This window comes from Lactuca sativa, chromosome 4, assembly GCF_002870075.4.
Source record: "Lactuca sativa cultivar Salinas chromosome 4, Lsat_Salinas_v11, whole genome shotgun sequence".
NCBI classification, from domain to species: domain Eukaryota; kingdom Viridiplantae; phylum Streptophyta; class Magnoliopsida; order Asterales; family Asteraceae; genus Lactuca; species Lactuca sativa.
The window spans coordinates 59,899,052-59,911,683 of NC_056626.2; the positions used below are offsets into that span (position 1 = coordinate 59,899,052).

A 12,632-nucleotide genomic window follows, 5' to 3' on the forward strand; every position below is an offset into this window, starting at 1 on the left:
GGTCCGGTTTTCAAAACCTTGCTTATATGAAAATCATTGATTAGTTGCCTCCTTTGTGAAACGATGGTGAACAACTACTACATAAATACATAAAATTCCAACCACAATTATACAAATTTTCGTATCAGATAAATATCATATTGTGTGAAGAGCAAATGATTTGCGTACTAGTGTCCTTCCTCTAAACATTATATGACCAATCAAAAGTAGTCAAAAGTTTCTAAAATGGATCGGTTTACTAACAAGAGAACATTGATATTAACTCAAATAACATTTTTAATCAACAAATCAAACTACATTATATTTCAAGGTGTTTGGCACGAGTTGGATCGAACATACGACCCAAACATTTATTTTCCAATTTATTACAAAATATATATACAAACATAAATTACTTAAAGTTACAACAATACATTGAACTAAGAACATATACAAATATCGCTATTGTTTTTTCTAAATCTACTCAACTCAAACATGTAACTTTCAAACAAAGAACGATCTTGGACATAACCTTGTTATTCAAAACCACTCATTAAAGTTTCGAGGTTTCTCTTTTAACATTTGTACGAATGATAAATTTGCCAAATAGAATAAACCACGAGAAAATATCAACACCATTCCTCATTTGACTCGGTACTCACGTTAAATTTCGACTGGCTAAAACTTCGTACTATATTAACCATACAGTTATAACCAAGTTAAAATTAAAAATTATTTAAAAAAAAAAAAAAAAGATTAAAAAAATACTGTGGAATCATTTCTTGATTGCAGTTTTACCTAAACCCGTAAAATCGTCTCACTTCTCACTCCTCGTCGATATGAATTTTCCACACACACATATAGATCGAGGTATGTTGCTTCGTCTTCTACATTATTGATCGATTATACGTTTTTCTAATTCAGCAAAGTTATTTACTGATTTGTTAATTTTAGTTGCATTTCCTTTTCTTCTATTATATTTTCCTATATGTGAGAATCAGTTTTTAAATGTTGATAATTTTAGATGCATTTCCTTTTCTTCTATTATATTTAGATTTGCATGCTATCGGAATGATGTTTTGGAGAATTTCTTTCATGAAATTAGGTGTCCTACCTTAACATTTCATTATTTACTAGTGAATTCAATAAAACCAACATAATGGAAAAGGTTAACAATAACATCAATAATGATTTACACTCCATCTATTTATAAAATCCTAAAAGAAAACAACAAAAGGTAAAAAAGATTCTTGTTTCACATAAAAAGTAGAAAAACAATTCACATTTAACAAAGAAACAAACAAAACCCTTTTTTTTTACCTTGGTTTTGCACCACCATTTTCTTCAACAGTATTGACCGGAGTTGACGCCCCACTTTTTTTAGAGCTACTGGTTCCAGTAATAGTCCGGCCCATAAACTTCCCAGCCTTACTGAGCCCACTACCAACCGCCCCAAGCCCACTTCCAACAAGCCCAACACCCGCCCCAACCCCAGCCCCAACTCCACTACCCACAAACCCAACCCCGGACCCCACCAACCCCGCAGCTCCATCAATCGCATCCATTGTACTTCCGATTATACCCTCGGCTTTAAGTCTCTTTTTCTCTTCTAGTATCCTCTTCTCTTCTTCTATAGCAAGATCTTGCTCTTCTTTTGTAAACTCATGGTATTTCACCTGTATTTAAAATTATTACTAAATTATATATATATATATATATATATATATATATATATATATATATATATATATATATATATATATATATATATATGTGTGTTGACTATTTGACCATTTTGACTGTTTGACTATTTGACTATTTACCTTGACTGTGAGAGTTCCTCTATCTTTCTTATCTTTGATCTTGAGCATATCAAGTGAAGGTTGAAGCTTCAATTCAATTTCATTTTCAATTTCTGGTTGAATGCCAATTAGAGATAATTTTGCAATTCCCAAACGCTTGTCTTGCCCAATATCTTCATCCAGAACCTGTTTGGAATTGGATTACATCATTATTTATTATAAAAACTAAAAAATAAAAAAGATAAAAAAAGATTTTATTATATAACCTCGAGAATAGCGGATTGGGTTTCCTTGTCTTCTACAATCAACTGAAGTACATGATTCCAAACAGGGTTCAAGTTGTTATCTACAGCTTTTGTTTTGAATTTTTCAAGTGGACGAATAAAAGCAGTGACATAAGGATCAGATTTTCCAATCATTTCCATATTTTTTAAATTTGTTGCCTTCACAATTGTTAATGTCAGTTGCCCTTGTGGCTTCAGCTCCAGATCACTGCATAAAAATATTCAAACACCAAATCCAAATTAGACATAATTGATTAATGGAATGGAATGGAATCATGAATTCCGATTCCAATATTGTACCTTGTATCCACACCTACACCACCAATGGGAACAACAATTCTGTGGGGCCATTGAAGCATATCTGAAACTATTGTATTTACAGTATCCTACAAAAATTAAATAACACGTTAACATTTTATAAAAATAGATAAATGATTAGTCAAAAAATGAAAAAGAAACTTACATCAATCATATCAGAAAGTCCAGGCATGGCAGTTAAACTTCCACCAATAGCCTTCAATGTATAATCAATTCTTGGCTTTGGCTGAAATTTTTATAAAAAAAAATTATTAGAACAAAAAAAAAAAAGAAATCATTAATTCATGAATTTAAGAATTCATAAATCATACCTCAGAAAGTAAAGCAACAACAACAGCAGAAATGCAAGGGATTTCTTCACAGAGTTGGAAAATAACACGAACAACTGTAAAAACTTGTAGATCTTTCAGCTGTAGAACAAACATAATTTGATTCAAAAACAATATGAAAGAATTTAAATAATTAAATAAATAAATAAATAAACCTACCTGAATAGGTAAATTAGCAACAAGTGCAGCTTCAACTCCTAAAACAATATTTGGATCACCACCCCAACGCAAATCTATGTCCATTGTTATTTGACCTTTTTTAAGGCTTTGAACACGGATACCTGCATGTTTTTTTTTTAAGTATGTATATAAACTTTGAAAAAATTATAATTTTAAGTCATATTTATAATGATACCTTCAATCTTTGGTGCTACAGTTCCAAGAGAGAGTTTATTGAACTTCAATGATGTAATTCCAGGTGGGCGATAATCTTCCAATAAAGGCTCAACAGAATCTTTGATTATTATTCGAGCTGCCTATAATTAAGAAAATTAGATTTGACCAAGGATATAGTCAACCTAAGAAGATAATACATATAGAAATTATAAATAATGAGTAGTCGAGATAACTTACTTCTTCAACATATGGCCAGAGTTTGCTCAATTGTTTATTCAGCCATTTCACCTGAAATATGAAGCTACAAAGATGAGAAACGTTCACTAAAAATATAATCTGTTTAGTGACTTCTAAAAAATCATGAAACGGGTTCTTTGGTGATGAAGAGTATCTTATACTACAAGAGGTTAAATTAAGAGTTGGGTTGAAGAATAACTGAAAAATTATCTTTGAAGACTTCTGTAACAAGTTGAGGAGAGATGAAACTAATTCTTAAGTTGCAGCTGATTATGTACATAGTGAAAGTGAAAGTACTAACCTGTTCATAAACAGGGAAAGATATCCATTCTGGAAAGTTGTCACCACAGATTTTCTTCAAATCATCTCTGTTGAGACATCCAAGGAGTTTTATGTCAACTGCCTGAGGAAAAAACAACTTATCTTTCAGTATGCTGAATAACATTCATCTCAAAAGAAAGCTAATGAGTCAAGATGATCATCATCATCTAGATTCTATAGTCAATGCAATTTCAATTTTATGCTATTATATCATGTCAACATAAATCTCAAGTTGTATGTGGATCACCAAGAATAACATGCTCTAGTAGTGCAGAAGCATACAATATTATCAGGTTTAGTTCAAGAAGCATGGAAACTCAGAAGCTATAAAATCACCATCTATGAACAGTGGAGCAGCGAATAATGCTCTATCTTTCTTTAAATCAGTATAGTCCCTTTTTTGAGATCCTATCACAAGCTAATAGAGTCAACAAGAAAAAGAAACCCCTGAAAACCGATTTCTTGTTCACAGTCTATGATCACTGAAACATCTAATTGCAGTCATACACCTCTTGCTGATGGTAAATTAAGTTATAATTACAGATTACATTAAACCCTAACACTAACCAAATCACGAAAATCAGTAGTGAAAGTAAAACCCTAACAATCAAATTGATTAATCAGAACCAGACGAAGATATCAAAGAACCCAAACAATCGATTTACCTTGGCAATTCGTTTACTGCTCCGGTATCTCATCATCTGCCGCCAACCAGCCATAATCGCAATCCCAAATACAGTCCCCATCAGTATTCCAGAAATCAACCCCATTTTGTATCAACTTCAACTCTCCCAAAACAGAACTACAATCAACAAAACATCCAACCAGCTACAGGTTCAAGTTTCAACTTGAGAGAGAGAGAGAGAGAGACGAGTGATTACCGTTTGATATTGAAGGTAGATGAAATCTCCAGTATCTGGATGTAGTTTCTCTCTCTAAAAGTCGCAATCGGTTTCGTTGTTTGGGTCGCGTTGTTACCCCCACAACTAGTGAAGGATTGCTTTTACAGATGAATAATAATAATGGGGGAAATGGGGTCGGTGTGTAACCCGATTGCTTGCTTGACTTGAAGAAACTGTGATGAATTTGAGAGAGAAAGAGAAAGAGAAAGAGAGAGGTGAATCAGTAAATGTAACGTTCAATTCTTGCCTTGGTCTATCCGTTACTTGTTTAGCTACCAACTAAATTCTCGATTACAAGATATTTTCTATTTTTATCTTCTTATATAATTTTGTTATTTTTTATTTGTATCATTATCAAAAGAGGTATCTTTTATATTTTGGAATAAAGCCTTTAAAAAATCTTATAATTAATTTTTTGATTTATTAGAACACACTTAAAAGTAGAATAATTTTCAATTAATGTAGTTTTTTGTGTAAAGATATAATGATATATAGGTTTTCTTTTATATAATTTGAAATAAATATATAATATTGTGTAAAGATATAATGATCTATAGGTTTTCAACGTTTATTTAACATAATTCATTAAATTTATAAAATGTTTTTATACAAATATTATAAACTCGTAATACTTCTCCATAAAACATATACGTAATATACAAATATCATTTATATAACTTGTATCGTTTATAAATGATTTTTTGTTTATGATTATTCTTGTCATGAATTTAATTTGTTTGATGGTGTTGGACCATCTTTGTGTGAGGATTGATTCTCATACACTGTTACTATACAAATAATTTGAAATATATTTTTATCCTTGGTTAACGTTTTAATTTCTTAAAATTCGAAGTTAACCAAAGAATAGGTATTACATTTTACTAAAACAGAAAACCTTAAATCTTTATCATTAGACCCAACCGATGCCAACACATAACCCAATCATTTGAAAATAATCAACTACAACAACTACCTTTCTATCCCCAACCATAAGACCCAACTCACAACGAAAACTACTTAAATCGGAAAACTCTCAAAACTGTAACTACTAACCGACTCAATTAGTATAATTCACAAGACCGGGTACCCATCAATCTAAACTCTAGAAAGCCATACGTAAAGGCTGATGATCATCCATTTGTTATATCTACCCCTAGTCCCTGACTAGGAACACCATCAACCGTGTAGAACGAACACTCAAACATCCCGATCGTGAATTTCCATTAATCCCAAATTAGCAAATTAAGCCCAAAAGATGTCAAATGTCCACTTGACTTACTGACAAGTCATCACTAACCCACCGCTCCCACGAGCTTAACAATGGTCAATCCAAAAATCTCACAGCGCGTCCGAACTCCCACACTAAAACCGATGCACAACCATCTGACAAATCATCCAAAAGACCGACAACGAACTTTGTCACTGGCGACTTAACTCATACGGTACAATCCTTATAAAAACAAGGTCCGCTAAGAAAAACTCAACAAGAAACAACCGATATACAACCATGACCTTTCCAACAAGTCAACGTTCTATAAAAGCATGATCAAAACCTACCGACCACTATGCCATCTACAACAATACCATACCGCACAAACACCTAACTATGCCAAACGACTAACAAACAAATATACGAGTCTCCACTACACAACTATCAGTTCTAACTCACATAAGGAAAATCCATGATGGTTCACGATACGTTGTGACACCATCCAACTATTGGAACAAGAGGCTCATAGTTCTACGCCGTTATTGCCAGCATCCCACCACAGACATGAGGACTCACGAACAACACCTCAGTGGGCCTATAGGCACACGGCCATCTTCTTACAGATTTGCAGGAACCCAATCAACATCTCACTCGACACTTACGAAACAAAACACGAGCCATATGGTTCCTTAACACACCCTTCCACAATCCAAGCTGAGATATCCCCAAATTTATGGTCATTTAAAACTTTTTATTTATACTTATTTTAAATCAGAGTGATATTTATAATTGGGAAATTTGTCGCATTAAAAGTATTTTTGAGAAAATGTTTTTCATTGATTATTAAAACTTGAGATGTCATAACTGATAGAGAAACATAAGTATAAATAGACCTTACATCAATATTCTAGAAGTCTACGAACTCCTTAAATCTCTCAGCGGATAATTCCATTATCTATTAGTGCCTTCGTATTACTATCCGTGATACAAAGAAATTGAGTGAGTTATGTTGGGAAACCTAGTGAGCACATGGGGTTTTCAACCCATAATATTATATTCTTATAATTATATAATCTTTACCATTTAAATATCCTAATCATCCCATTCCCATTATTCTTTCTATAACAACCCAAAAATTTCAACAAATCTAAACCTTTAAAAAGTGACCCATTTATTAATAAAAGTGTTTACAAACTATTATTTCCAAAACATTAATTAAAATCATAGTCTCTTAAGATCCAATCAGTTGTAAACCCAAGGATGTGTACGGTCACGCCTTCGTCCTGCCACTTTCCATTGAGGTACCTGAAACCATAAATCAAACTGTAAGCACGAAGCTTAGTGAGTTCCCTCAAAATACCACCAGACAAGCAGATAACCTAGCAAACAACAACATACATACAGGGCCTTCAGCCTGACTGGAACTCCCCGCCAGCCTATAGTCTATCTGGTATGCTCACAGAGCCTTCAGCCTGACTGGAACGCCCCACCGGCCTACAGTCTATCTAGTATGCTCACAGAACCTTCAACATGATTGGTACGCCTCATCGGGCCTTCAGCCTATCTGGTATGCTCACGGAGCCTTCGTCCTGACTGGAACGCCCCACCGGCCTACAATCTATCTGGTACACTCACAGAACCTTCAGCATGACTGGTACGCCTCACCAGGCCTTCAGCTTATCTAGAACGTTCTCTGGGCCTTTGACCTGACTGGTACGTCCCTCAGTCCTACAGTCTAGTTGAGACCCCCTGGTTCTCTTGGCCTTCAGTCCCAGCTGGTCCGCCTCAACCTAATAACCAAACACATATCCACGCATACCATAACATAACAACATATAGATATAAACATTATCGGGTTTGTTGACTGAAAGCAGAAAGCAGTACAATCTCAACCCAACTACACTACATCGACATATGCAACAGATAAACATATAATCAGTCAACAGACAATCAGGCAGATCTTACAGATCACTAAGCATAGCACCATCCTATATACCTGGATACAGATCTAACAGATCACTACAACATACCAACATGCGATAAACCAGGATAACAATCTAATGTGCCTTCGACCCAAAAGTACAGTGAGAGAAAACTCACCTCGCAAACTGGACAAAAGTTGATGAGGTCCTGACTCCGAATCCCAGCTCTCAAACCAACACCTACTCCAACCAAAAGACCAAACATAATCAAACTCCCCAAAATACCCTCAAGGTCCAACTTGGTCAAACTTGGTTAAAGTCAAAGTCAAAGTCAAAGTCAAATGGTCACGGTCCAAAAGTCAATATCTCTTCCTAGTGGAGTACGCCCTGCGTACCAAGAGAGTACGCCTAGCGTACTCTGATGTTGACCAAAAGCATGGCGCTAACCACGTGCGCGCAACGTACTACCAGGTACGCCCAACGTACGCAGCCCAGTCCCAAAACTCCATTAAGAGCTTATTTCATTAAGTTCTTGATGGGTTATAAGCATTCTAACACCCCTAAGTGTACATGCAACCCTAGAAAACCTTGGATCTATGTTTGTCTAAAATACATGCAAAATATGATTTCCAAGTTTCATAATCCTATCCAGCATACATGGGGAACTTTTAACATAAAATATGGCTAGAATTACATACCTTGTAGTTGATTTGATTCCTTGAAAACCTTGAGAGCTTAGCACCCTAAGTGTGATGCCTCAAATGTTTCACACAACACCAAGTGCTTTGGAATAACTTTGAGAGAATGTAGAACACTTGAAAATTAGCCTAGCCCTCTTCTTTTCTTAGTGTAGCCGATTTTAGATGATATCATGTTCTTTATATAATGTGTTACACTTAGGATTACACCATGTAAACCCTAATGTAACATGGCTCTTCATTTCCATGACCCATGGGTTTAAACCTCCATGGAGCATCCTATGTGTAACATCCCAAAATTCAAGCCCAAAAATTTCATTTTTGATTAATTAATTCATAAAACATTCATCAGAAAATATTGTATAAACACGTCATCTCAAAACCAAGTATCATATTTGAAACCTACAACCATGAACAAATGTCATATCAGAGTACAATCCCAGAAAACACCGTGCGGAAAATCATATGTGTGTGTGATGCCATGCTACGCCGCCGGCTCCTTCCCCTTAGATGAAGAGGTACCTGAAACCAAAAACTGAAACTGTAAGCAAAAAGCTTAGTGAGTTCCCCCATCATACCACATACCATACAATACCATCGGTATCTTTCAACCGGTAATCATCATCAGTATCTTTCAACCGGTAATCGTCATCGGTATCTTTCAATCGGTAATCGGGGCCTATTCCGCCCCTACCACTAGCATACAAAAGCAAGATATAAGCACACAGCCAGACATATCAGGGTACTGACCTACCCCTTGGTCCTAAGGACCACTATCAGGGAAACTATCCATATCATGTAACATATCATACAGATATAACTCATAACCAACACATACCAGACCAAGATAAATTATCACAAAGACAATCATCTTTTAAATACTCCTCAATGGTGGTTCGGCATTATGGCGTTAGACCCACCCCTACTGGAAGGTAACTCACCTCGTAGCTGCTGAACTGTGCGGGGATCCTCTGACTGTTGCCGCTGCTGCTCCGGAAATCCTCCGGCTAAAATTCCCACAAAACACTTAGTCAGAAACTGACATCTACCCTTAGGGTAAAATGACCATTTTACCCCTTGACAAAGTCAAAGTCAAAGTCAACTTCCAATTGACCTGATTCGCTGAGTTGACTCGCCAACTCGCCGAGTCCCTATCCTTCCATCAAACCTCATACCCGTCTTTACTCGTCGAGTTAGGCGATGACTCGACGAGTTTTCCTTATAAATGAACACCGACTGAATCCTCATCTGACTCGCCGAGTTGTATGAACAACTCGTCGAGTTCATCATCAACTGATACTCATGTCCTGTCTTGACTTGCCGAGTTGTATGAACAACTCGTCGAGTCACTCTTCATCCTATGAACACCTTCTGTCCTCAACTCGCCGAGTTGATGAACAACTCGCCGAGTACCATGAAGATTGACCTGGACTCGTCGAGTACCATGAATTCCCAGAACACTTTGCTTAGTCCAGAACGTTGGGTCACTCCCCGGGACTCCTAAAACCCTCCCACACTCAATTGGTCCTTGTGACCCTCACTGATATGGGACCAAAACCCTTGGACTTGCCGAGTCCAGGAATGGACTCGCCGAGTCTATCACATTCTTACTAAGAACTTCGATTTCTGATGTACAACACTTAACCAAATGATAGATCCAAGCCCCTAAACTCGATCTAGCACGTAAAGTTACAAACTTTACGTGCATGCATGGGACATTAGAGCTTAAAAGGCTCTAAAATGGTTCTTTTGTTGCATGGGGCCTTCCTTGGTGCAAAAAGCAACCTAGATCTGACTTGTGGCTCATAAAATGACATGATACAGAAGCCCAAACCCCCAACCATGTTTGTAAACATGGTTAGCCACCAAAAATGGCTTATAAAAGCCCTAAATCACCTCAAAGAGGGATCTAACAAATGAATGAGCAAGGTTCAGACTTTATACCTTCCAAATACTGCAAATGATGAACCAAACTCGAATCCTTCAGTCCCCTCTTGATCCTTCTATGCTCTTCCTTTTTCCTTGAGATCAAAACTCACAAGAATCACTCAAAAAGCCTTAAATCTTCTCAAAAACGGCTAGGGTTTGCTATGAGGAGTGTTTGGGAGCATAAAGGGGGAAAGGAGGTTGCATAAGGTCGTTTAAATAGGGTGCAAACCCCTGGATTAGGGTTTTTGTCCAAACAGCAGCTACTCGCCGAGTCCGGGACCCGACTCGTCGAGTCTGCAACTCAAACCCCGCGCCTCGTCCCGCTTCTACTCAGCGAGTCAGTTCTTCGACTCGCCGATTCTAAAGCTAAAAGGCAAAAATAAATGAAGATTTAATAACAAAATACATACCAAGAACCAGGTGCTACACTATGGGTCTTAACCCAACTTGATAATCCATGGAGCCTTTAGCCCACTATACAAGTTATGGATGATTTACATAATCAACCCATATATTTAATTAGTCATCTTTTGATCACTTAATTAATTCTAAATTAATTCTTGATCAATACTAATTAAATAATATTATTAATATATTAGAACTTATAATATATTAATAAACCATAAGTGTTATTTCTCTCATTTTAGTTTATCCAAATGCATGATGTCATGCAACCCAAATGGACCATGCCGGGTCGGGTCAAGTACATACCATATATAGTTATGGACTTAGACACTTTATCCAACAGTCCTCCACTTGGATACGTCTAATAACTATAACTGCAAGTATGACTTCAGGAACCGATCAACAATCGTAGCTCTTTCAAGGTCTCTCGGAACTGAGAAGATGATGTTACGCCATTTAAGATAAGTGATCATATAAACCTCTATTCTAGATATCAGTCGGACAAATACATGGAACAATGTCTTACTTATTGTCCAGCAGTTTGTTTCCCGATTTTCGATTTGTTTGACAAAGAACTTAATTGAACACATCAACTTAGTTCTGACCGGGCCCATTACATAGGTCAAAAAAATCATCGAGGGGCCCAGATATTGCTTCTAATCTAAGAAGAAACAGATAAACTTCGACTCATATGCTTGTTCTACTACTTGTTGAATCACACACAAAAGTATGTTTTATAACATCGAGTTACCAATGCGTTTTCATATGATCAATGCATAACCAACTCATAGGCAACAAGTCATATCTTTAGGTTTGAAGACTTATATGATATTACCATCTCACGATCATTTGAGATAAATTCCATGAAGTGATACCAGTGAGCATGGGTTAAATCCAATGCTCAGAACTTATGAGCACTCATGAGTGTCGTAGCCATGTCCAACAACTTAGACCTCTGCAACCAACTCATGACAGTCTTGATTCATACCTACTTCCAACATATGACCGACTGTGGAGAATTCGAATAATATGATATACCAAACATAATTATTCTGGAAGTCAAAACATGCAAAAGAAATATAGTAAAGGATTGACAAAAGATAGCAACACTTTACTAATAAATAAACACATCTTTTATTCATCATCAAATGTCAATTACACTTTACAAATTTCAAAATTATCTAACTACTAAAATTAATATCATCCTTCAGCCCTATGCTTCGAGCATGCTGGAGATGCTTAACCCGACTCAGTCACTTCGTGAGGGGATTTGTTGGGTTCTCATCTGATGATACCCTCTTTGCCACGAGGAGTCCTTCTTCTATTTGATGTCTAATGAAATGGTATTTTCTGTTGATATGTCTGGATCTCCTGTGATCCCTTGGTTCCTTGGCTAAGGCAACTGCACTTTCACTATCACAGAAAATTTCCATTGGCTCCTTCATAGTTGGTACAACTCCAAGGTCTCCAATGAAGTTCTTCACCCATATTGCCTCCTTTGCTGCCTCACTTGCTGCTATATACTATGATTCGCAAGTTGAATCAGCCACTGTCTCCTGCTTGGAACTCTTCCAAGTGATTGCTCCTCCGTTTAAGGTAAAGACCCAGCTTGACTGAGAGCGGAAATTATCCCTATCAGTCTGAAAGCTAGCATCACTATACCCTACAAATCTCAAGTCATCACTCCCATCGAGGGTAAGGACCCAGTCCTTAGTCCTTCATAGGTATTTGAGGATATTCTTTACCGTAGTCTAGTGAGCCTTGCCAGAGTTCCCCTGATATCTGCTAACCATGCTCAAGGCAAAGGCTACATCAGGACGAGTACAAGTCATAACATACATGATCGAGCCTACAGCGGAAGCATATAAGGTACTCGACTCATTTCTGCTATTTCAGCCTCCATACTCGGGCTCTGAGTCTTACTCAGTCTGGCGTTACTCTGGATGGGTAACTCTCCTTT

At 36.7% G+C, this 12,632-nt stretch overlaps 1 protein-coding gene across 1 annotated transcript; it reads right to left on the minus strand.

Annotated features, from left to right (window-relative positions):
- Positions 1-1,120: 1,120 nt before the first annotated feature.
- LOC111878487 (calcium-dependent lipid-binding protein) lies at positions 1,121-4,755 on the minus strand. Its single transcript, XM_023874990.3, has 12 exons — positions 4,488-4,755; positions 4,272-4,408; positions 3,587-3,688; positions 3,286-3,336; positions 3,068-3,188; positions 2,872-2,993; positions 2,695-2,793; positions 2,529-2,609; positions 2,366-2,451; positions 2,048-2,273; positions 1,803-1,967; positions 1,121-1,655 (listed from the first exon to the last, which is right to left on the minus strand). The coding sequence occupies exons 2-12, from the start codon at positions 4,374-4,376 to the stop codon at positions 1,296-1,298; spliced, it is 1,518 nt and encodes a 505-aa protein (XP_023730758.1). The 5' UTR covers positions 4,377-4,408; positions 4,488-4,755; the 3' UTR covers positions 1,121-1,295.
- Positions 4,756-12,632: the final 7,877 nt, after the last annotated feature.

Bases quoted from the DNA above. Each gene is read 5' to 3' on its own strand.
- LOC111878487 (XM_023874990.3), bottom strand. From the start codon at position 4,376: ATGGGGTTGATTTCTGGAATACTGATGGGGACTGTATTTGGGATTGCG. The intron at 2,794-2,871 runs GTAGGTTTATTT...TTTGTTCTACAG, and splicing joins TTGCTAATTTACCTATTCAG to CTGAAAGATCTACAAGTTTT. The intron at 1,968-2,047 runs GTTATATAATAA...AATTCCAAACAG, and splicing joins CCCAATCCGCTATTCTCGAG to GTTCTGGATGAAGATATTGG.